This window comes from Cephus cinctus, unplaced genomic scaffold (assembly GCF_000341935.2).
Source record: "Cephus cinctus unplaced genomic scaffold, Ccin1 Ccin1_scaffold0123, whole genome shotgun sequence".
In the NCBI taxonomy this organism is placed as follows: domain Eukaryota; kingdom Metazoa; phylum Arthropoda; class Insecta; order Hymenoptera; family Cephidae; genus Cephus; species Cephus cinctus.
This window is the reverse complement of record NW_014332857.1, coordinates 2085488-2107817: the sequence shown is the minus strand read 5'-3', so window position 1 is coordinate 2107817 and position 22330 is coordinate 2085488. Positions and strand designations below refer to the sequence as shown.

General features: G+C 42.7%; 3 protein-coding genes across 8 annotated transcripts; 2 read left to right on the top strand and 1 right to left on the bottom strand.

Annotated features, from left to right (window-relative positions):
- LOC107275079 (putative gustatory receptor 28a) lies at nucleotides 1-2083 on the bottom strand. Its single transcript, XM_015754846.2, has 4 exons — nucleotides 584-2083; nucleotides 438-506; nucleotides 231-320; nucleotides 1-167 (listed from the first exon to the last, which is right to left on the bottom strand). The coding sequence occupies exons 1-4, from the start codon at nucleotides 1625-1627 to the stop codon at nucleotides 105-107; spliced, it is 1266 nt and encodes a 421-aa protein (XP_015610332.1). The 5' UTR covers nucleotides 1628-2083; the 3' UTR covers nucleotides 1-104.
- A 147-nt stretch (nucleotides 2084-2230) lies between these two features.
- Nucleotides 2231-4077, top strand: LOC107274875 (putative gustatory receptor 28b). Of its 2 annotated transcripts, XM_025079711.1 has the most exons (4): nucleotides 2716-2777; nucleotides 3344-3539; nucleotides 3621-3707; nucleotides 3799-4077. In XM_025079711.1, the coding sequence occupies exons 2-4, from the start codon at nucleotides 3402-3404 to the stop codon at nucleotides 3862-3864; spliced, it is 291 nt and encodes a 96-aa protein (XP_024935479.1). In that variant the 5' UTR covers nucleotides 2716-2777; nucleotides 3344-3401; the 3' UTR covers nucleotides 3865-4077. The 2 variants fall into 2 exon arrangements, with proteins under 2 accessions (XP_015609922.1, XP_024935479.1); XM_015754436.2 differs by having other exon boundaries at nucleotides 2231-3539.
- An 805-nt stretch (nucleotides 4078-4882) lies between these two features.
- Nucleotides 4883-21899, top strand: LOC107275141. 5 transcript variants are annotated; one of them, XM_025079708.1, is made up of 13 exons: nucleotides 5434-5569; nucleotides 13047-13154; nucleotides 14961-15075; nucleotides 15157-15382; nucleotides 15464-16916; nucleotides 17013-17126; nucleotides 17201-17596; nucleotides 17672-18018; nucleotides 18114-18629; nucleotides 18696-18808; nucleotides 19086-19190; nucleotides 19360-19567; nucleotides 19657-21899. In XM_025079708.1, exons 3-13 carry the CDS (start codon nucleotides 14985-14987, stop codon nucleotides 20219-20221), a joined length of 4134 nt encoding a protein of 1377 aa, XP_024935476.1. In that variant the 5' UTR covers nucleotides 5434-5569; nucleotides 13047-13154; nucleotides 14961-14984; the 3' UTR covers nucleotides 20222-21899. The 5 variants fall into 5 exon arrangements, with proteins under 5 accessions (XP_015610462.1, XP_024935477.1, XP_024935476.1 ...); XM_015754976.2 differs by lacking the exon at nucleotides 13047-13154 and having other exon boundaries at nucleotides 4883-5569; XM_025079706.1 differs by lacking the exons at nucleotides 5434-5569; nucleotides 13047-13154 and adding an exon at nucleotides 10436-10657.
- The last annotated feature ends 431 nt before the right edge of the window (nucleotides 21900-22330 follow it).

Genomic DNA, 22330 nt, shown 5'->3' with positions numbered 1-22330 from the left:
TAAATTTCCAAGAACCTTTATATGATTTACAAAATGAGCTACATCATATTCGAATTTGACAATTTTTTAAATCAATCGATTCAAGACTCGTGACTTCTGGATTGCTAATTTTCGCTCATTTGGAACTGAAGAAGAATTATGAGATAAGTGGCCGCCGCGCTGAGTATCTGGAACAGTCGTGAATTTAATAGAAAAAGATAAAAAGTTGCCGTCCTCCCGTTTATTCTTACCGAATGAAGCAGAGTGAAGTCCAGAGTGAAGAATTCGAAAGCAGAGAAGGAAACGTTCTTGTGAAGAAGCTGCAGAGAAAATTGTTTAAGCTGAAACGAAAGATTTCAGACGATTGATTCTTTTCTTGTACCCATACAATTTCACTGAATATTTCCATATTCAAAAAAAAAAACCCACAAAGATCAGTCCAATCGAGGTAAATTTACCTCAATCTTAGCTTCGCGGCTCAGCGCACTATCTAACAGCTTGTGAACGACACCACTGGTTCGTTTTGCCTGAAAGTCAATTCGAAAGGAGCAAAAACTCGGGAATGTTCCGATTTACATTTTAAATTGAAATATCCGACGATTACCTCAGTCGCAGTCTTGGTAACGCTCCAGGCAAGAACAGCAATAGGAGATACAAGGATGACAACCCAGGAGATAGAATTTAATACAATTAGAAATTCCATCTCCTCCCTGGACATAACGAACGGACCCAAAACATAATAAGCGTTGTAGACCAAGGAATAAAAACAATACGTAATAGCGAGTAGAATAGGAACTCCATAATATTCGGAGACCTCGAGGCAGACTTCGCAGAGGGTCATGTAGACCAGCTGGAGCTTCCTTATACTTCCGGTTGCTGAATTATTGGCTACGACGTATCCAGGCAAGTTCAGAGGGATTCCTGGATAAAAGTCAGCAGCAACGTTGCTCCTCGGGATGAGACCACGCAGCGCGCGGTTGGTGGCCTTGAACCTGCGTCCGATCAGGTTCACCACGAAGATGTACTGGAGCATCAGCCAGTAGATGATGAAGGAGGGAAACGTCACGGCAAACAAGGATATCACGTCCTCATCGAAGGCTATCACCTCCAAGGTCAAATGATTTACCAAGAGTCCAACGCTCCCCAGGAAGTAACACAGAGAGGGCCAGGTGCTGATGTTGTCGCGAAATACATCATCCATCCTCAGCAAGATACGATCCATCTGGATGATCCTACCAGCGATTCGCACTGCAGTCTTCTGCTTGACGGTGTAGACAAACATTGCTGTGGTCACCACGACGATGCTGCAAACTGCCTGAGTCGTTTCGATTATTTGAACCAATGACGTATTGTTAAAATACGACGTGGAGTAGATGGACGGAATGCCCGAGTAATTCATCCCGAACAAGAAACAGCCGAGTAAGACGTTGTACACGCTGCTGCATCTCGAATAGACGAATTTCAATGAAATATCGTCTTTGGTGGTTTCGTTAGGGTTTCCGGGGTCTACGGACACCTTGGAGTCTTTCGGGCTCCTGAAGCTTTCTGATCGGATCGAGAAGGTGGCGAGTCCGATCGCTTTGTAGCTGAATGTCATAACTTGCAGAAGTATCAGATTTATTCGTTCTCGGTGCATTTTATATTTCATTATTATTATTATATTTTTTTTTATCAGACCATTAACACACTCGTGCAATACGTAACACTTTTTTAGTCAATAAACTCAATTGGGTCTTAGATAATTCACACCTGTCGGCACTTCAGCGCAATCCTCAGGCCTGGTTCTCTAGCATCGGTGACACTCGAGACTTCCTCGAGAGCAACTGCCGAGAATTTGTCCAGGTGACGAGAGACTCATTCGTGTATCGCGTGCGGCCATTAGAGACTACCGAGAACGGGACTAGGTTAAATATTTAATACAGCAAGGAATAGTGACAATCTTCATGTCCGTAGTCGGTAGAAGCTGTCGAGGTTATCAAGAATCGATCCCAGGTCGATACTAATCGACTGATCGCGATCGCTGAAAATGTATGCTATTTCGAATTAATTGATTAAATACTCTACACTTTTATCTTAGGATCTTTCGCTCCAAGAGGAATATCTGGCATATCACGTATCGTTCTACAAACCCGACGATTAATTCTACGAAGTTTTTATGGCGATACTCTGAAAGAATAATTTACGTATATTTTTTTTTTTCGCGAAGCGATGCAAGGCGGCAAGCCACTGCGGCCGGAAGGCCGCGTGTGGCGCGCTAGTTTTTCATTAATAATGAATTTGTTTAATTCCTTGACACTGTGGAGTCAACCATCGTTCGTTCAGTAAATTGCAATTCGAGTTGCAGCTTTTAAGTCACTATGAATTCCCGAGGTGCAACCGTGCAATACAGTAATTTACAAAGTGCATCCCACCGTGTGATAAACGCTGATCGATTTATCGTCATGGTAACTCAATAGCCAACAAACGATCAGCCACGTCAAGTCAGTCTTGGCTTAGCATTTGCCATCTAAAAGCCGTATAAATTATAATGAATAAAAAATATGCTTAAAAAGTGTAAACTTTTTCGAGCTAGGGATTTAGTGTCTCTGATGGGTCCGTGTTTTCTGCTCTGTCGTTTCTACGGATTTTTCCCATACAAGATAAAGTCAAACAATCGTGAAATAGCATATTCGAAGTGGAGATTCATTTATTCGTTTACAGCAATCCTAACGTACATTCTTCTGACAACATATATTTCGATACGTAGCTTCGATACGGCCGACAAGTTAAAATACTACAGTGTTCCCAGATTAATACAAGTAAATTTATATCTATTACTAACTACCCTGATCTGCATTCTTTCGTTGTTCTATATGAAAACCAAATTGAAATTACTTCAGCAACTCAATGCCATATCTTGGACATTTACCGAAAAAAATTTCATCCGAATGTCCCGGGTGGTTCATGGAAAGGACATTTTTGGAATTTTCATACTGTCCGTACAAGCGTCAAATATTTATTCACTGAACAATATAAATACTGCGCATAAATGTCTCTTAATGTATTCGATAATAACGGTCTATGCGCTCGACATGCTATACGTCAATTGCGTCTACGTGCTTCGCGTCGGATTCAAAAATATCAATGAGAATCTTCACGGACTTCGGCGTTACGTAATAACAGATAAACCGCATCTTCTCCCAAGAGTCAATCACCAGTGCCACAATCCGATAATTCTACTGGAATTGAAGGCACTCGAGGAGAGGCACCACACATTGAGCGAAGCTGTACGGCAGCTGAACAATGGATTTGGCTTTCACGTTGGCACCACTTTAGTACTAACCTTTACCGAACTCATTTTCAGTGTGTACTTTGTTATTCTCAGGCAAGTCGGTAACGTAGAGAGTCACGTGAAGAAAAACGTTTGGTTGGGGTACTCCGTCATGTGCATATTTTATTATTCGGTCAAGTTGTTTGCAATAGTATGGACGTGCGAGGCAACGAAAAACGAAGCACTACGCACGGGAAATCTTATTCACGAGATGCTCATTGACACTGCTGACTTTGACGTTAAGTACGAGGTATGTCAAATGTATTATTTCTACAATGAGTTTACTGCACAACCACCGATCGACCAGTCCGATAACTGAGTGTGATTGCAGCTGCAAACCTTCTCGTTGCAACTGCTTCACAGTAACAATACTTTTGACGCCAAAGGAACTGTCATAGACGCTAGGCTTCTCAAGGGTGTAAGTATTTGTATAGGGTGACTTTTAATCAGCCGGATAATTAATGTCGTGATATCGCTGAGTGCAAGAAGAAAAATAACTTTGATTCTAGATTTTCGGGGGAGTCGCAACGCATCTTTTTATCTTGATTCAGTTTCTTCTGTCGTCGAAGAAATAAACGAAAAATAATTTGAAACCAGTTGTATTAGCCTTTGTTGTGGTCGAGTACCCTGAACTCTGAGTCGAGCGCCTGAGGAATGGCAACATTCTATCTGCACTGTGTATCAGGTGGACGGCCCTCAGGCGTGCGTTATTTGAATGATGGAAGTAATAAGTATATTATTTAATTGTGAGGATGTTGGTACTGTATTAACTGGTAGGTTAACACGAATAAAAAAGGTTGAAATATTGGTAAATATTTGTAACTGTTGAAATAATAGTTGTATCTCCGCTGCAGATTCTTCGTCAGGTAAGTAGTGCCAATTGCTTTTACGACCTTTTAATATTGAATGATTTAATTCACGCAATTTATATTAATTTAACTGTCGCCTGGTTGCGCTAAACCTTACGATGAAATGATCCAGAAAATTCAGTTGATTCATCGACCATATCGGACAGTGTATACATACGTATATCATAGTTGAACAATATGATATTTTTATCTCATTATGTCGAAAAGCGTTATCGTGTTTGTCTCACGATGATAACAATGTAACATACCACATTTTCACATTGTTATAGAAAATAATCAGTTGACCTAAATTCCCTTCTTCCTTTTCCATTCCAATACTCATTTTTTATTCTTACTGTTTTTCTTCATTACTCCATCCGTCGCCCAATGTCATTGAATACCAGAATCTCGCCGTTATTTATTCCTAATTACCTGTGATTTATATTAATCACTTGGCCAATTTTGCTGTCACTTTCGTATACAGTCTGAGAAGCTAACAGCAGGAATGAAATAATCGAAAATGTCACAGGACGTGGCTAATGGTCAAACCTGAAGACTGACCTGTTATTGGTGAAAATAAGTGCATCGAAATGAAATGTATGTAACCAGATTTCTGTGTAGCGTGTAATTTGTAATGCGCACAGCAGCGCAGCCAGTACGCGAACGACTGTAATTTTACGTACGAACGTGTGTGCCGGGGGGGAGCGTCTCTTGCAGAGGAGAAGACAAGCCGAGCAAAGACTCGGCGTCGATTCAGTCTAGCGCCAACCGCCGAACGTTCGGTGTCGTCGTGACCCTGAGCTCCTCTCCTTCATTATCGTTCCATCGCTCTAATCAGCAGTACGAACCACACAACGACCTTAACAACCAGTATCCTAGTTATTTGACGGATTTTGCGTACGCGTGACCTTTCGCGACGCATCTTTTATGAATGGACGACCATGGAGTGCACGCGACATTTCAGTGCCACGGCTCTTCAATCGGCAAAGAGAGATAGGAAATATAGTGTGAAGTTGTTTCCTGACTGTGCTCAAGGAATTTTTTATCACTTTACTTCAATGTCGTGAAGCGCACAACAAACCGTGCAATGACAGTTGGTGCTGTATTAATAATGAACTGACAAAGGAGAATTTACTTTGTGGCGAACTAATGGCAGTTATTGTTTTGATTATTCCTAATCGTGTCAGGTTTTAATTTCTGGGCAAAATCGCATTGAATTAATGGAGTGTCGTGGCAGGACGCAATCAATCGCGTACTCGTGTCTCGACGCTTCTGCGATAACTTGGATAATTCGTTAAAACCGCATCGAGATTCGTCTGGCAGTCTCATCGGCATAAATGCAATTGGTGATTCGCGAAGAAGAACGAGGAACGCGCGTTTGCATGGAAATCAAGGCAGAAGCACATAGAAGAAGCTCAAGTTTGAATATCGGGTAAGTCGATTATCGTGTTATTGATTATCTATGAACACGAAGCAGATGTTTTGATAGCTTAAGGAAAACTTATCGCGGTTAGGTGGGTAAAACAAGGAAACTTCAAAAGTGTTAGAAGATATCACGTAATACAAGCCTGTGGAATGTACACATTTGAAAACAACTGTGCAAACGACCGTGACTCGTTAATCAGTACCGTTATAAAATATTTGACTCGGTTTAAGTTTATTGAAGACGGATTGCACTCTGCCTTAAAATTCCTAATGAATAAATAAAGAGGAACATGAGAAAGATCGTCTGACAAGCAAGCAAGAAGGCTGAAGTTGCAGGTTTATCATAGTGATTGTAACAACAACTTCTGCGTTAAATATAAAAACTTGTTTGTACGAGTCGATTAGCTGCCTATACGATCAATAGTCAGACACGCGTCCTTGCAGACTGATCATGCATTTTATCTTTGCACTCGACCGGTAAGGTTAGTAATTCTGAACCAGAGGAGAGGCTGACTTGGGAACAATAAGTAACAGAAATTTGTACAAAGGAAGTTGGTCTATCAGTTTCCATCGTAAATACGAATGCGCAACGTGTGATTCCGTAGTTTTCGTAGTAATTTCTCTAGGGACTTTACTGCGCTTGCGCTGTGCGTGCGCTTCGATGACGATAAAATCGGATCTGGGCTGTGTCGGTTGTATCAGCCTGTCTCTTGTCTGACTCAACAACGTGCTAGATCGCTTGATGCTTCGTAGTAAACAATAATTTACACGCTTAGACATCATGGAGCCAAAAACAAGGTTGATTTGCCTAAATTCGTTCTACTAATGATAGTTATGTTTTCCAACAAAAACTACCACACGTTCTGAAAATCAAATTTACAATTAAGCATAAAAGTTCCTATCATTCGTTAAAAGAGTTATTAAAGTTTTGCTACTGTTACAAAAGTTTACTAATCGTCATTCCACCTTCCCGTGATCATTGCTTGCATACCAATCATACTAATACCCCGATACACATAAATTTTCCGTCAGCTTACCAGGTCGATACGATCGATCGGCTATATGGATAAATTCTTGTATCTCGACGCTGGTGCAATGACTCAATGACGACATTAGGTTCGAACGACCATAATAGAGTCGAGCCAAAGAGGATCGGGATCATGCCGGAAGGAGACTCGGCCGAAGTCACTGTCTCTCCATCTGCCTTCTTTGACTTGTTTACCAGACTTGCAGAGACAATGCACGTCGCCGATTGAATTAGCATAACCTTTCCGTTTGCGTCAGAGGTGCAATCTGCTTGGGCGTGCAGAGCTCGTGTTAATTAGACATAGGTGGAAGCAGCTCCGACGAAAACGTGAGAATTATTCAGTCGTGTCGGCTCTGAAAAACAGAATCGTAGAATCGCGACAGTAAAAAGATACGTCAAACCAAGAAAGGCAAGGTCAGCATCCAAGCAGTGAAGTAACTGACTGGCAGGTTCGATGAGATTGACAGGTCGATTTGTACAAAGACATCAGGTTGGCACCTCCGATGTGACACGGGCTAACTATTCCAAGTCGTAGACATTCCTCAGGAATTTCAATTCCACGAGATTTCTCGTTCTCAGACATCGCTGGGCAATGAACCGGGCCGCAGGGTGTAATCAGCCTTGCAGTTTCTCTCTCGGTTGGCTGCGCTGGACTGCAAATCACAAGGCCATTACCTCGCCCATGCATTCGACCCTTTGCCAATTCGAACATCGGACATCGCAAGCTCAGTGCCATCTACCTTTGCACATTCCTTGGTCCCTTTGACCTTCGGTCCTCCCACGGGTTACCCGTCGCGTTCACGCTTGTGCATAAACCAAACGCGAAGCGGCAATTAACTCGGTCTTCTTGGCTAACGTTATTCTCAGCCAAATAAATCGTACTGCCAATACGTGCCTCGTGCGTGGACGCTAAACTTGTTTACGCATTGCGCGACATCATCAGCGTCATGCGCTGTAACCAGAGTATGTCGGAACCTTGACTCTTTCGAGAATTGGTCTTCCACTAGAATAGCCACTCTCCCCTCGAGCTGGAATAAAGACGAATGGATGCGGGGGTCAGATAGGGAAGTCCCTCGGTAGCGGCGGCGCGTTGTCAGAATTTCGCCTAGAAAATTCAACTGCGTAGTTCACTGTGTTATTCCTTATCTCTCTTGCGGCAGACACTTGTTGAATTTTTACAAGCCTTTTCTTTTGACGTTTGAACGCCTGCTAATGGTCGAATACACTTTTCCGTAAAACGTGAATACCGCTGGACGGATAGGAAATAACAAAGTTCGGGCGCACGTGGATTTTCAAGGTAGAGGCGAGATCCGCCAATTTCTGGGCATCACAGTCGTTCGTACTCTCGTGTATCTCCTCGCCACTTGATAAATTTTCACCACTCGCGCGACTCGTTGCGCACACGTGAAAACCTCGTGGTCTTTGGTTGCGGCTCGGGAGAATGCACAACTCGGCCGTTTACCGGAATTTATTAATAGACCAGGAACATGCAGCGCGCTGCCGCGCCTTGATTGCTTTGTTTTCGCGAGATCGGTGGCCAAGAGCTGCTCGCCGATGGAGCGGAGGATATCAACCTGCAGCGATACATACATGGATTCGATGTTGAATAATCCATTCATTGTCTGTGGCTTGTCATTTTATTATTATTACGTATAATGACCCGTGACTAATTTTCAAGCGGCATGCACCGGGATATTCTTACGCCGATGATATGTCGCGTAGAATTTTTTTCAGCTGTTATTCATTTCCTGTGTGAGATATATCATGAATTCTCCGTCTGAATCTAGTGTTCTCGAACGTGAATTGTAATTTCATAGGGAATCGTAGTAATGGCGAGGGAACGAGTGCGAAGGCGCGATTAAGACCTACTGCAGATTTGGAAATGAATGGAGAGAGCAACGTCTCAATGAAATTTATTTCTGTGATATGTGACTCAATGATCCGTCACACACGCTACGCGTTCACTGTATATTTTTGCGAGCTGCAAATGGCAAACCTTGCCGCGTGCGACGTGGCCGGGAGAGTTGGATATGCGAATGTTGACTCGCTTCGCTTGGTCTGAGCGTGTGTTAATAATTATTCTAGGAACGCTCGTAAAGTTGTTTGCGCGCATCAAGAGGGAAAGCATGGCGTGGCGCGTGTAAATGGGCAATGTAGGTACATAAGAAGTTCGAGAGGAAGTTGACTGGGAAAGACGCGAGGACGGAAAATAGTAGTTTGCGAATTTGCGCGTGTCCTTCGTGCTTACGATTATTGCTAATCGGGTAGAGAGAAATATCATGTTTTACATATATATTTTAATCGACAAAAAATATCTGGCTTGTCCCAGATTACTAAATTTTCATTCGCACTTCGTTCGTATGCGTCAGGCATTTGCGGTTTCATAATTTCTTCCTACGTAGGTATATACATCGGCCGATAAGATTACACGCGCAACAAGTCTTTCTGATATGGTAGAAAAAATGTTTCGTTGAATCGGGTAATGGGGAAGAACGATTGACGCACGAGTTGACTTTTGAGAATGTTGAATTTTTTTGGAAAAAAAAAAAACAAAAATACAATCTTTCAAATTTCGGAAATACCTTTTTATTCGATGCTGAATCTGTTTCCAGAATTAGTAACTCGACTAAAAATGACTCGATCGTTATCAAGCTTGTTCTCAGTTGGGAAAGTTATCGGCGATAGTTGTTATCGCGATCGGTACTTTTGCGACAAAGTGTCGTCCTTCTAGTGCTATTCTATTATTAAAGTAACTGATTCTTTCGTATAAATAAAGCTTCTTGGCTGTTGGCTGTTGCCTGCGGTTTGTTTTCGTTTACGCTCCGAAGCTACTTTACGCAATCCCAAGTGCGTACGATCCGATTAGCCAAATATATTTTTGACAACGAGTGTACCACTCGGACTGGACTTTTTATACAAGAATTAATAATCACTTGTGGATCTACCTTTATCGTTACTATCCTCTATTTACGTATCGGAGCATGTAAAACAAAAAGAAATTAAGTATAAAAGAAAAATATTGAGGATACATTAAAGGATTTAGACGAATTGCGAAAATATGTGGAATTCGCGCAATTTAACCGACTCGAGCAAAAGAGATGTTTGCGTAAAGGATTCTCATAATTTTATATTTTCCACTCGCGTTACATAAGGCACTCGAATTGCAAAAAAACTCAAATCGATTAAATAAATTGTTAAGTAATTCGAACCAGATATCAGTTAACGAGTGATGACCTTTTACTTTATTCCCAACAAAGCACGTGCCGAGGTAATAGCTGCGCTACGATAACAACAATCTATTTTTTGCCATATCCCACCAGCATACAAACCTGCCGCACAAATATTCCCATACAGCCTATTTATCCTTATCGATCGAGATGAATAAAGGATCGACGCAAACAAATGACGTAAAGCAGTTTCAACTTAACATCGACAGCATTGCTTTTCCATTTTCTTAACCTGCGTGACCCTCATTCTCAATCGATAAAACACTATCGGTACGCTCGGTCATTATAGATTGTCCAAATAATAATTTACACGTGCCCAAACGTTCAATCAATCACCTGTCGATAACAGCTGATGGCAATAAATCCCGGTGTCAATACTCTACTAAGCCGCATTGAAGTCAGAGTGATAAAAGTTGATTAAAAAAAAAAAAAAAAAAAAAAATTTCACGAGTCCAACGAGTCCATCGAATTCGCGTTATCTCCACGAGTCTGTAACACAGTACGATGTACCTATACACAATCTATTGGCAATAGTACGCAAACTCACATTATCCAATTCTCTGCAATTCATTGTCATAAAACCTGTGTCTGTTCGTAGCGGTCTTTGCCGTAGTCTTTGCAGGCCTGTTATCACGGAGTCACAGTGTACACCGGAGGTTATCGCCCGTAACGACTTGGAGTTATTATGCCTCGTTAAGGTTGCACCACGTGCTTCTCGCGTATGCGCTCACACGTGCATTGCGCCGGAAGAACGAAGTCGCCTTGGAGGACTGATTTACGAGAGACCCATGGATTTCGAATAAAACTACGACCGACGCCGACGCCCTGCGACGGGACGATGGTAAAAATAATTTTTCTCTCTCGTGCCTTCAGTGAATTCACTTATCGCGGGTCAAACGCCTAGGATCTTTTTTTTTTTTATTTATTTTTTTTTTTTCCGGGGAGCGTGGAGGCGTTTCCTGAGCGACGTCCACACATCGTAGCGCCATGACAGTGCCACGTGGTCAGATTAACGTTTTCAGTGTAGAGAATAAAAGGAACTTCTAATTCCAAGCGGGTTACGGAAAGTCATCGATCTGATTACCAGCGAACCCATCGAGACGCTCTTCTCCATATACGCTCGTACGGCCTGTTTGGTATCACGCGTGGCGGCCATCGGCGGGGATAAACGTAATACGAAACGGACATCAATGTCGCGCTTGTTTTATTCATCGGTGATAACGGAGTTCATAGGTCGTGCCACTTAAACGCCTCGGCGAATGGACTGACGACTCGATGCCACTAAATTGCTAGCGTTTATTCGTGCGGGCGGCTCTATTGCGTCAATAACGCCCACTTGCGAAAGTCCGTCGCGAAAACTGCATTGCTCCTTTTGTTTTCGCCAGCCAAGCGTCAATTAACTGCCGCTCATCAACCGCCAGTCAGGGTTACACCTGCGTGCAGCAGTCATCAAGCTTTTCCGTCTGGCCTGTCGTTTATATTTTTCTACCGGGTATTGTCGAGCAAACGATTTCTTTCGGTCGGCCGCGTATGGCTGAGAAAAATATATTTTGCAAAAGTTCTTATTACAGTAGGACCTCGATTTTATGGACAAGTCGGGACCGGAAGTCCACAGAATCGAGGTTCTAAGCTCCGCCCCTACAATGCGTATAGCCACTCGCGCGCTTGTGGACAGTACCGTATCATATGGTCGTGGCATCCCTTCGATTATAAACTATAAACGGGCCCGGATGGCTGCCGACCCTAGAGTGTAGTTACGGTACTGGCTGGGGGAGCGCACATGCGCCCCACTGTATAAAGTCTTAGCAAGAAAGTGGGGTTTGTCCATAAAATCGAGTTCCATAAAATCGAGTTCCATAAAATTGAGGTCCTACTGTATGACGTTTGGCAACGAGTCGCCCGCTTCCTATTTCTCGCCAGAGGCGACAGCTGTCGCGAGTCGAGGCATCGGCCGACGTCTTGCCGACGGCTCCAGACGCCCGGTCGACGCTCCTCTTAAACGCCTTTCAGGCCCAGCGAAAATCTTCGGTTTCCTGCGGGGCCTTAAAATCATTATCGAAGTCGTTATTATACGGGAGGTGCGCGGAGCGTTTATATTTAGATTTTGTTTAATTCCATTAAATATTTTTAAAATTCCATTCAACCGAAATCAAGTGGAACGTCACCCACTTACGGGTGACGGGGCTCCCACGAAACGTAGCCGTCAGCCAGATCTGCTGGTTGACGCGGCGTTCAACGTGTTAATTCCCTCTATCGTCACTGGCGACGCTTTTGAGCAGCTGTCGCAACATTTCTAAAAATATCCTACAATTGTATTTCTTATGGAAATTGCATCAGGGATATTTCTCTCTCTCTCTCTCTCTCTCTCTCTCTCTCTCTCTCTCTCTCCCCCCCCTCTCTCTCTCTCTTTCTCTACTCTCCAACTAACTCTCTCTTTTTCTCTCAACTCGCTACTCCGCACCAACAACATCGGGTGGCACGTTTCTAGCTCGTCGTAACGTTTCGTGATGCTCTACACGTTTTTTTGTCCCTTTTCGCCTGACTAAACATCCTTGACGGCTGATAAGCGAGAAGAAATGTAACTCTTGTTTCGTTGACCGTTGTCAGAATGACGTAACGTGAGGCTCGCCTATCGTTGGATTTTCAGCACTCGTTGACGTCCACCTATCGTTCTCGACGGTTGTGATTCTAGCTTAAGTCGAAGCCGCGTTCGGGTGCGTCTGGTTAAACCGTGTTTTCGTTTTTATCTGCTCCATAGAAAATATATGGGTATGGTTACGCGAAATAACAGCATTTTGTTGATTCTGTCGGTTTATGCAAATGGGACTTACTCATTCGTCGTTCTCGAGACGTCTTTAGAGTATTAGGAGGTAATGCGATTTCGGATTCTCTCGTTAAACAGCAATGGCAAACCGTAAGGCGCATTATGACTAAGTCCAAGAAATGGCTCGTATTTCAAATATTATATTAGCCAGTAAATGCTGGCAGCAGATCCAGCTTCTAAATGTTAAATATTTTGTAGGCTCGTCGTATGGAAATATTTATTTATTTATTTCGATCGTTAAACAGTCGCGTCGAATGATACAAATCTGCGCTCGTCGTAACTTCTCCGAGTTTATTAGACACGCGAAGCTTTTGAAATATAAGTAGGAATCTCAGACAAGCATCTAGCGAGTTTCACAATAGGAAATTCCAAATTTACTGGTTTGTGTCTTTTTTTTATATGAAAGTAGGAAAGGGAAGCGCCGCCAGGGAAACGAAAGGCCACAGCCGACGTCCAGGCGTGGCAACGTCTTTGGCCTTGATAGTTACACTTGCTGTCCATATCTCTCCCGTAGGTACGTAGAGCGGCACGTGGCGGTACTGATAAGGGCGGCGGTGATGTTACCGACGGAGGGATACGTCAAAATAGAATTGCCCAACGGAATTCCTGTTCAACGACCAATTAATACTCGCGGGTTTCGGATTCTGTATATTCATTCACTCATATTGAATATCCTCAATACCCAAGTATAACATATTTACATACAGGTGTTCAATATATTTTAAAAATCCCGTCATAAGAGACGCTCGTGTTTGATTAGTTTATTAGCTTTGTCGTATCTTATTTCGTTACCATGTAAATTTATATCGATTTAATGTAAAAAGTTTCGCTACCAAATCCTCGTGGAGCCTCCGCGTCCCACTCCTCCCAGCCAGGCTCGAATTAGTGTCGTTTTAGAGGATGACGAGGTCAACCACTTGCTCGTAAAATTTGTTTCAAGTTGTTCCTTCCAATTTGATTTGTCAATTAGAACGACGAGTTGCTACAGTTGGACTTTACAACTGCTCCTCGTTCCTATCTCCTACGGTTCCCCGTGCCAGTGACGTAACCGACGGCAGACGTCGTTAAATTAACCACCCATTGGGAAGTTCTGTCATTAATTTAGTATTGGCCTTGTCACCGTCGATGACCCAAAACTTTTTTTTTCCACACTCAGTCCGTCAACCGATTTCATTAGTCGGCCACGTTTTATGTTATTGACCCCCGACAATTACAGTGGTCCGGGTCGTTAATAGTAATTGGATGCGTATAGCGGGCATTTTGAAAAAATACATAGTAAATTCCATGTAAAAAATGTGAAAATTTTTTTTATTTCTTTGAATTCACCTGCTTCCCTAGATTTTGTTATTGGTCGTATAGAATTAAGGATTTTTCGAGGGTCGCAGACCCCGTGAATTATTCAGCTTGAAATCTCCCGGGATAAAGAATGATCGAAATAAACCAACTGTGTCTTTTAATAAAATTCAACGACACACTTTCCTCGTGCCAATTTGGCATAAGTTACACAAGCAAATATTTATGCCATGTTTCCTTTCCTTCTCTCCCGTTTCCTTTTCTGATTCTCCTTTTCTGTCTCTCTCTTCTCCTTCGCTTCTTCCATCCGGCAGCCGACGGCCCTGCGTTCACTGAACGCGTCTTTGTAAAGATATTTCATTAATACTCTTTTCCCATAAACTTTCTTTTTTAACCAACGAACAAATTTTGCTTTCTCTAATCGAAAGAATTTTTGTTTTCGTCCCGTAAATCGATCAGTCGGAGTCGCAATGTATTTCGATTCGTTCGAGCTCAATAAATATCTTATAATCTCGTTAATTTGTTGCTGCTGCTAATGAAGTTCTGAAATTGGATCTTGATTAAGTAGACGCATGTACTGACAAGCGCGTGTACACAGAGACGTATAAGCGCGATGTACTAATTGGATAGTTGGACACGGGTTAATTGGTAAGTATAATGCATAAACAGGTGCGTTAATTGTTTAATTAACGAGAAGCGCCTTTTCTTGTTATTGTTATGACCGAGAGTATTAAAATATTTGTTTCTCCGTTGGTCACCGTCGCCTCGGAATGGCCCGGCGAGCCGCTTGAAACAGCAGGCGAAAATAACAAAGACCGGAGGAGAAGAAAAATTGATTATGGCGAAATAAGAGGCAGCCAGTTGCACTGATATTTACTTGTCTGGCTTTTCTCTTTATTTGTCTTCATCCTTCGTTGCTTCTTCGACTCGTTGCTCGTTCGGAATTACCACACTAAACGACCTGCAGCCTAATGTCCTTCGGGCTTCACTTGGCGTTGGAAATATCCTTTCTTCGTATTCTTTTCAGGAGGAGGCTCAAAGGTCGGTCAAAATGTCCAGACCCGGATCCATCCTTGGCCTTCTGATCATCCTGGCCGTCTTTAAGCTCTCCCAATCGAATAAGTGCCTGACTATGCGCGAAGGTAATATTAATTTTATTAAATAAGAAAATTGTAACCATTTTTCGCGAGACCTTCGAACGTCTGTCGTGTGATCCGATACAGAGGTCAATCCAAAGCGGGTTATCCATCTGAATGGGGAGTCCTTGAACATCCACTTTGAACTCTCGAGGAGGATCACCCAGAGGTTAGCCTCTTGGATAATGAAAATATTCCTCGAGGAAGTTCTGGGTTATCCGGGTATCGCGTTCATCGAGAAGGACGACAACTTCAACGTCTCCGAGACCTTCGCCAGGTTATCGGATCGTGTTAAGAATGTCCAGCGGAGCATGTAAGTATGTCCCTGACATCCTTAATTCCTCACTTGGACTTGGACCAGGTGGACCTGAACCTCAGGACTCTTCTTCTAAAGAATTCCAGAGACTATGGTGAATATGGAACTCTGGATACCACCGGACGAGGACACGACCCCCCTGCTGAAGCAGTACGACGTCAAGCTCTGCGGCTCTGTCACGGCACCAGGTCACTTTGGATGGTTCGTTCCTGAGAGATTGGGCAAGGCCGAGGATACCTGGTTGACCTTCACCAGACAGGAAAGTTCCTCGCGCTTCGACGTGACCAACGCGACGCTTCTAAATACCATAAGGAACTTCAGTGTTGATCAGGCGAATGGCTCCTACTACTGCAAGGAATCATTTTGCCAGGATGGAATGTATATTCCAAGTCGGTGCCAATCCCTCGGTGGTAAGGATCAGCCTTGTGCTTTGCTATTGGCTGCACATGCCGACGTCACCAGGTTCGTCAAGGATCAGATAGACCGGCTGAACCTGTACGTTAAGGTCGTCTGGGTCGGACCCAACCTTGCTAACCTGGTGGAGTATCTAACGAAGGAATATCTAATACGAGGAGACGATGAGAAATCGATAACGATCCTGCACTGGACCCCGAGTTCTGTGATCCCAAATGAGAAAGATTATACGAGCCTTCTATTTCCTGGGTCGTTGAACGGAAACAGGGATTATACCTACGAATTAAATAGACTGGTCAAATTAACCTGGGCCAAACTCGAGTCAGTCGCGAAGTTTGCCTACGAGGCAATAAATCGCGCCAATTTTACTCAGGGCATGTACGAGGATCTGATCGACCGGTACAACAGGTTTCCGGATAGGAGATTGCTCCCTATCGAGAACGATCACGATTTCGACAAAGAAATGGAAGAGAGCATCGCCTGTGATTGGCTCAAGGAAAACCTTAATTATACTTTACGTTATTGGGTGCCTGATGACGAGGATAAGAACACTTTGTACATCGGTGGGATCTTCCCCGTTACTGGCACGGCCTACACTGCCAAGTCCATCATGGTCGCTGCTAATTTGGCCAGGAAGGCCATCAACGCCAACGAGACGGTCCTGAGAGATTACAACTTGATGCTGCACGCGAAAGACGGACAGTGCAAAACGGACATGGTCATGAAGTCCTACATCGATTACCTGGTGAACGTCGACTACGAGAAGCTCGTCGGCATCCTGGGACCAGCCTGCTCCGAAACGGTCGAGCCTCTCGTCGGTGTCTCGAAGCTCTACAAGACTGTCATCATCAGCTACGGAGCCGAAGGATCCACTTTCACCGATAGAACCAAGTATCCATACTTCTTCAGGACGATCGGCGAGAACAAACAGTACAAGCACGTTTATCTTCGACTACTCCAGCAACTTGGTTGGCATCGGGTCGCTGCTCTCACTGAGGACGGTCAGAGGTACACCGAATACATATCCTCCATGCAGGATATGCTTCAGGAAAATGGTATCACCTTCATTGCCAACTTTAAATTTCCTAGAGAACACGAGAGCGAGGACATGTCCAGGGTAAGTTGCAGGTTCTTGAACACAGGGCCATTATATGTTCAAATTACACAATGTTTTGGTCCGATCTTAAGGACGTTTCTTATATTCTGATTGCAGTACTTGCAGCAGCTCAAGGAAAATAGGGCCAAAATTATCATTGCTGACGTAAACGATCAAGTAGCTCGACAGGTCATGTGCGAAGCATACAGATTGGGTATGACGGCTGTGCAGGTGAGTCTTTTTATTTTTTTTTCATTCATTGAAATTAATTAAAACAATTCCTTATACATATTTTTGTTGCAAAGGGTTACGTATGGTTTCTACCACTGTGGCTCCTGCCCCGCTGGTACGACACGGATTATTATAACCAAAGAGGAGAACAGGTCGTTTGCACTACCGAGGAGATGATGAACGCCACTAATGGATATTTTGGATTGACCCATGCATACTTTGCCGCCGACGAAGAGATCATGCAGGAGGGTATAACGGTGCGGCAATGGAGAGACAAGTACGAGAATATTTGCGAAAGGAATAAAGAGCTTCCGTCGAATTACGCGGGATACACCTACGACGCAATGTGGACCTACGGTTACGCAATGGATCAGTTAATTAAGGAGAATCAGAGCTACGTTTTTGATCTACATTCTGATCACACGGTTAATAGATTAACGGACATCATCAGGAGGACCGATTTTCATGGGGTTTGTAACTTTGACTTTAATTAATGATAATACGAACAGCGGGTATGACTTTAATAGTCGCTTATATCAACGCAGGTTTCCGGCTGGATCAAATTTCTTGGTGGCCCCTCTAGGTTCTCCGAGATCTCCGTCATCCAGCACGTCGATAACGAGACCAGAGTCGTAGGCAACTTCCGTCCCAACATCTCCGAGGAGAGGAATGAGATCGTAGGTGGAGAACTTGTTCTGAACATGTCAGCGATTGTTTGGCTGTCGCAGGAAATGCCAGACGATGGTTCGGAACCACCGCAGAAATGCGTTCTGTCAGGTTTGGCTGAGCTCCTAGATGTCTCCTGCGAGGTAGCCATAGTGGTAGCGAACGTCATCGGGTTTGGAGTTCTTGGTGCCTTGCTAATCATTGGGTTCATCATTGTTAAGAGGAAGTAAGAAAAATATTTTAATGAGAGACCAAAGCATTTCTTTCAAGGAATTTACTTCTTGTAATTTCCCTGTTTTTTTTTTTTTTTTTTTAAATCAGATACGATGAAAAGGTTCGTGTTCATGAAAAATATATGAAGTCTCTGGGACTCGATTTCCTTCCGTCGGATACCTCAGGGCTGGACAAGTGGGAAATTCCACGCGACCGGGTGGTCATCAATAGAAAACTTGGCGAAGGCGCCTTTGGCACTGTCTACGGCGGGGAGGCCTTCTTCCCGGAGAAGGGCTGGTTGGCTGTTGCCGTGAAGACTCTTAAGGTCGGCAGTACGACCGATGAGAAACTCGACTTCCTCAGCGAGGTCGAAGTGATGAAGAGATTCGAGCATAAGAACATCATAAAGCTACTTGCGGTCTGTATAAAATGCGAGCCGGTTCTCACTGTAATGGAGTTCATGCTTTATGGAGACCTTAAGACGTACCTCTTAGCTCGAAGACATCTCGTTAATGATCAGAATTACGAGGAGTCAGATGAGATTTCAAATAAGAAGCTGACAGCTATGGCTATGGACGTAGCCAGGGCTCTTAGTTACCTGGCTCAAATGAAATACGTTCACAGGTAAGTTATAAATGATGCAACCTCTAATAAAGTTTTGATGGACCATTTGAAATTAATTGTTAACAGAGATGTAGCCTCGCGAAATTGCCTTGTCAATGCTCAGAGAGTTGTTAAGCTTGGGGACTTTGGAATGACTCGGCCGATGTACGAGAATGACTACTATAAATTTAATCGTAAAGGTAAGTAAATCTGCGCAATTTGTGTCTGACGGATTCGGAAGAAGGTTCGGGGCAAGACGAGCCAATCCGACCAAATTCGAGGTTCTCCTCTGCAACTGGATTCTTAAAGTATGGTTGAGAAAAACGGACGTTCGAAATTTTGTAAAATCCTTTGATCGTGAGAAATAGTTAAATATGAAAACGAAAGACGTTTCGCACAAACTGCCCTCATATGGAGCCTTCGTTCGTGTCCTCCAGTCTATCACTTGATCGCCTGATCAATGCGTTTCTCTATAAGGTGAACCAGACCGGCTGTTGCGTCTTTCCAAGATTTTCAAGATTTCAAGTCTCTGCCACGCATCCCCTTCTAAACTGTCTCGTCCTAAAGAAAGTACGAGGAGAGGTGAGGTCATTTATCGAATCAGACTTATTCGAAGGAAGAGTCAGCTTCAGTATTAAAATTTAAGAACGCTACTTCCGGTCCGTATCTATCTCTCGTCTTGCCCGACTCATCTTCTTTAGACCATCCGGGTATCAAAAGTGACTTTACTTGGATCTAAATCCTTTTACAGGAATGTTGCCCGTCAGGTGGATGGCGCCAGAATCTTTGGGATTGGGCATCTTTACCCCAGCCTCGGATGTCTGGTCGTACGGTGTCCTTCTCTATGAAATTATCACCTTTGGTAGTTTTCCTTTTCAAGGAATGAGTAACAATCAAGTACTCACTTACGTTAAGGCCGGAAATTCTCTGACAGTGCCCCGGGGAATAAAGCCTCATTTGTAAGTCAATGTCAATTGTATCGCTTCCTTAACGCGCTTCTCATGTTTCTGAATTAATTCACACTTCCGGTACTAACATTTTGTTAAAGAGAGGGCTTGATAAGATCCTGCTGGACTGTGGACCACACAAAGAGACCAACTGCACCGGAAATAGTCGATTTCCTAGCAACATATCCGCGGATCCTCGCTCCGTGTCTCGACGTTCCTCTGGCCAGCGTCCAATTGCAGCACACGGATCAAATCAATATTCAACTTCCGGAGAACTTACAGAAATTCTCAATCTCCTTGTCAAAGTTCAAACTGACGTCCACAGGAGTGATGCCATTTGAGATGCCGAATCCTCCTCTTCTGGATATAGAGAATAACGACGAAAATGGCAACACGAGTCGTCTACTAGAAGGATGCTCCATCTCTGAACCGGAAAGCTCGAGGCTGCTACTTCCGACTACAGAAACCCCAGTGAAATACGTCGAGCTTCAACAAAACCAGAATACACAGAAGCATGTTCCAAGATATGTTAACCTCCATCCTGGAATGGCCAATTTGATAAGCACTTCCGATAGAAACACAAACGCCGGAAGCGCTCTACAGCTTGAAGAGAGAAGGTCCATTCTTGCGGAAGAACGCGAACCTAACGACGTGTCCATGCTCTGACACATCCTCTAATAAGTAAAATGTGTGTACTGATCATTCGAATAGACGCGTAAACATTAATCACGTTCTTTCGACTTAAGGACGAATCTGCGTATTTCTCTTCACGATATTATTCTTCGAACTGATAATGAGATTGATGTTGTAAATAAGGCTGAGCTATCTGTTGCGATCCATAAAGCACATCGTGCTATGTTCAATGCAATACCGAGACTGTCATTAAAGTAATATTAGTAAGTCGCCATTAGGCAATTCGAATCGATGGCAGATAAAGTGGTTAAGGAATTTTTCAAAGCGGCCATAACAGCATTTCTGGAAAATGATGGTCGGCGAAAAGTAGATTCTTTCCAACCATGACATTTGTGAAATGCGTATTGTAATTACGATTATAAAGTTCGAAGATTCTTCTGTATGTACAAACGTAGCTACCCGGAACCCTTAGGACATAAATTCGATATGGATGTACATTAAAAAGGATTCTGGATCCAGCTGATGATCGCGTTTTAATTCTAGATCGACGTATCTTTCAGCATTTTTAATTAATTGTACAGTAGATGTTATTTCAGACCTGATAATTAATTACTTACGAAACTGATTGTCAATAAGACAAAACTGCCTCCGTCTCCCTAGCCTCGCTATACTTATAATTAATAGCCGTTCTTAAACGACTATAGGTAAAGTTCAATTAATTCATAAACTTATCGATTTACAACATACGTACAAACAATCTAATTCTTTAATTTTACTCAAAGAGACTTTTTGTTAGTATTAGAAATTTTCAAGTATATATTTTGTACATAAACTCTAAGCAGCCGGAATCTCAAGGTGGATACACTTATTGATGTGCCTGATCGCAAATGATGTCTCAAGCGGTATCTCGAAGCTGAAATATCATTTGAATATTGCATAATAATTCAATGTACACGTATTTTTATTTATTTTAACGTTAGTTTCACTGTATTCTCAATACCGTCAGATGGATCATCTGCGTATAAGAGAAATTAATCGAGCGTCTGGATATATGGAATATTATAGAATAGAATTTGTCTGTTCAACCAGAATCCGAGTGATTAAGCTTTAAAAGTACATAGAGTCATAAGTCATAATAATATGAGATAATGCTATATTTACCGAAGGAATCATCCTCCATGAATAGTATAATGACAATTTATCATAAGAGCTTTATTTTGATAGTAAGCAGTACTCCAAGTGCCGTTCGTCATTCGTCAAACATTATGATTGATGTGTAAATATTGTAATTTTAAACCGGTAAAACCGAAAAACTATAAAATTTTCACCTTAATTCGTTATTATTAATACTATAATGATTGGCAATTCTAAGGACCTGTTCACTGTGTTTTTAAAATAAAATATTCTTTACATTAATTGCTCAACACCTCTGTTACATCATATTGTAAATTATATAGCTAAACTAAACCACCACGCGTCTTTTCACAAGCTATTCTTATCCTGAATCCTATTGTTTGTCAAGTTATGATTAAAACATGAATTTTCGAATGCTGCTAGTATAATTTATAACTATTGACATTTCACTTTTGTAATTTTATCGTTGAGTATTTGCAGCAGCTTTGATAGAGGATTCCGCTTGTCTCTACCTGAAATTCATAGTTATTCAAACATGTATTTTTCTCTATTTTAATAAACTGTGCGAACACAAATATTTTTCGTGTGATAGAGTACAATTATTTTAATGTTCCTTGCGTTGAAAATGTTCAAAAAGATTTTGTAAAAGGAAAAATGATATGGAAAAAAATGGAAAAAGGGATAAATAAAAATTCTTGTGAAATGGGCCTCTCCTCGCCCATTTCCGTGAGATACTGCCTCTCCATAAAGGAGCAACTGTCCCTCCGTGATCCAACACCGGATCGTTGTCGGGTTAACCCCTGAGCTGTGAGACCCAAGGGAAATCCCTTTCGGGGATAAGGATAAGGATACAATTAGATACAAATTATTATAAAAATATTAAAGTTGCGTGCAAAGGCTTGGACAAAGTCGTCTGCAGATCAAAAACACACGATCTAAGCCCCCTAAAATGAAGGCCCCGAGCCGATACGTCCCCTGCGAAACAGGCAACCATTCCCACTTACATGT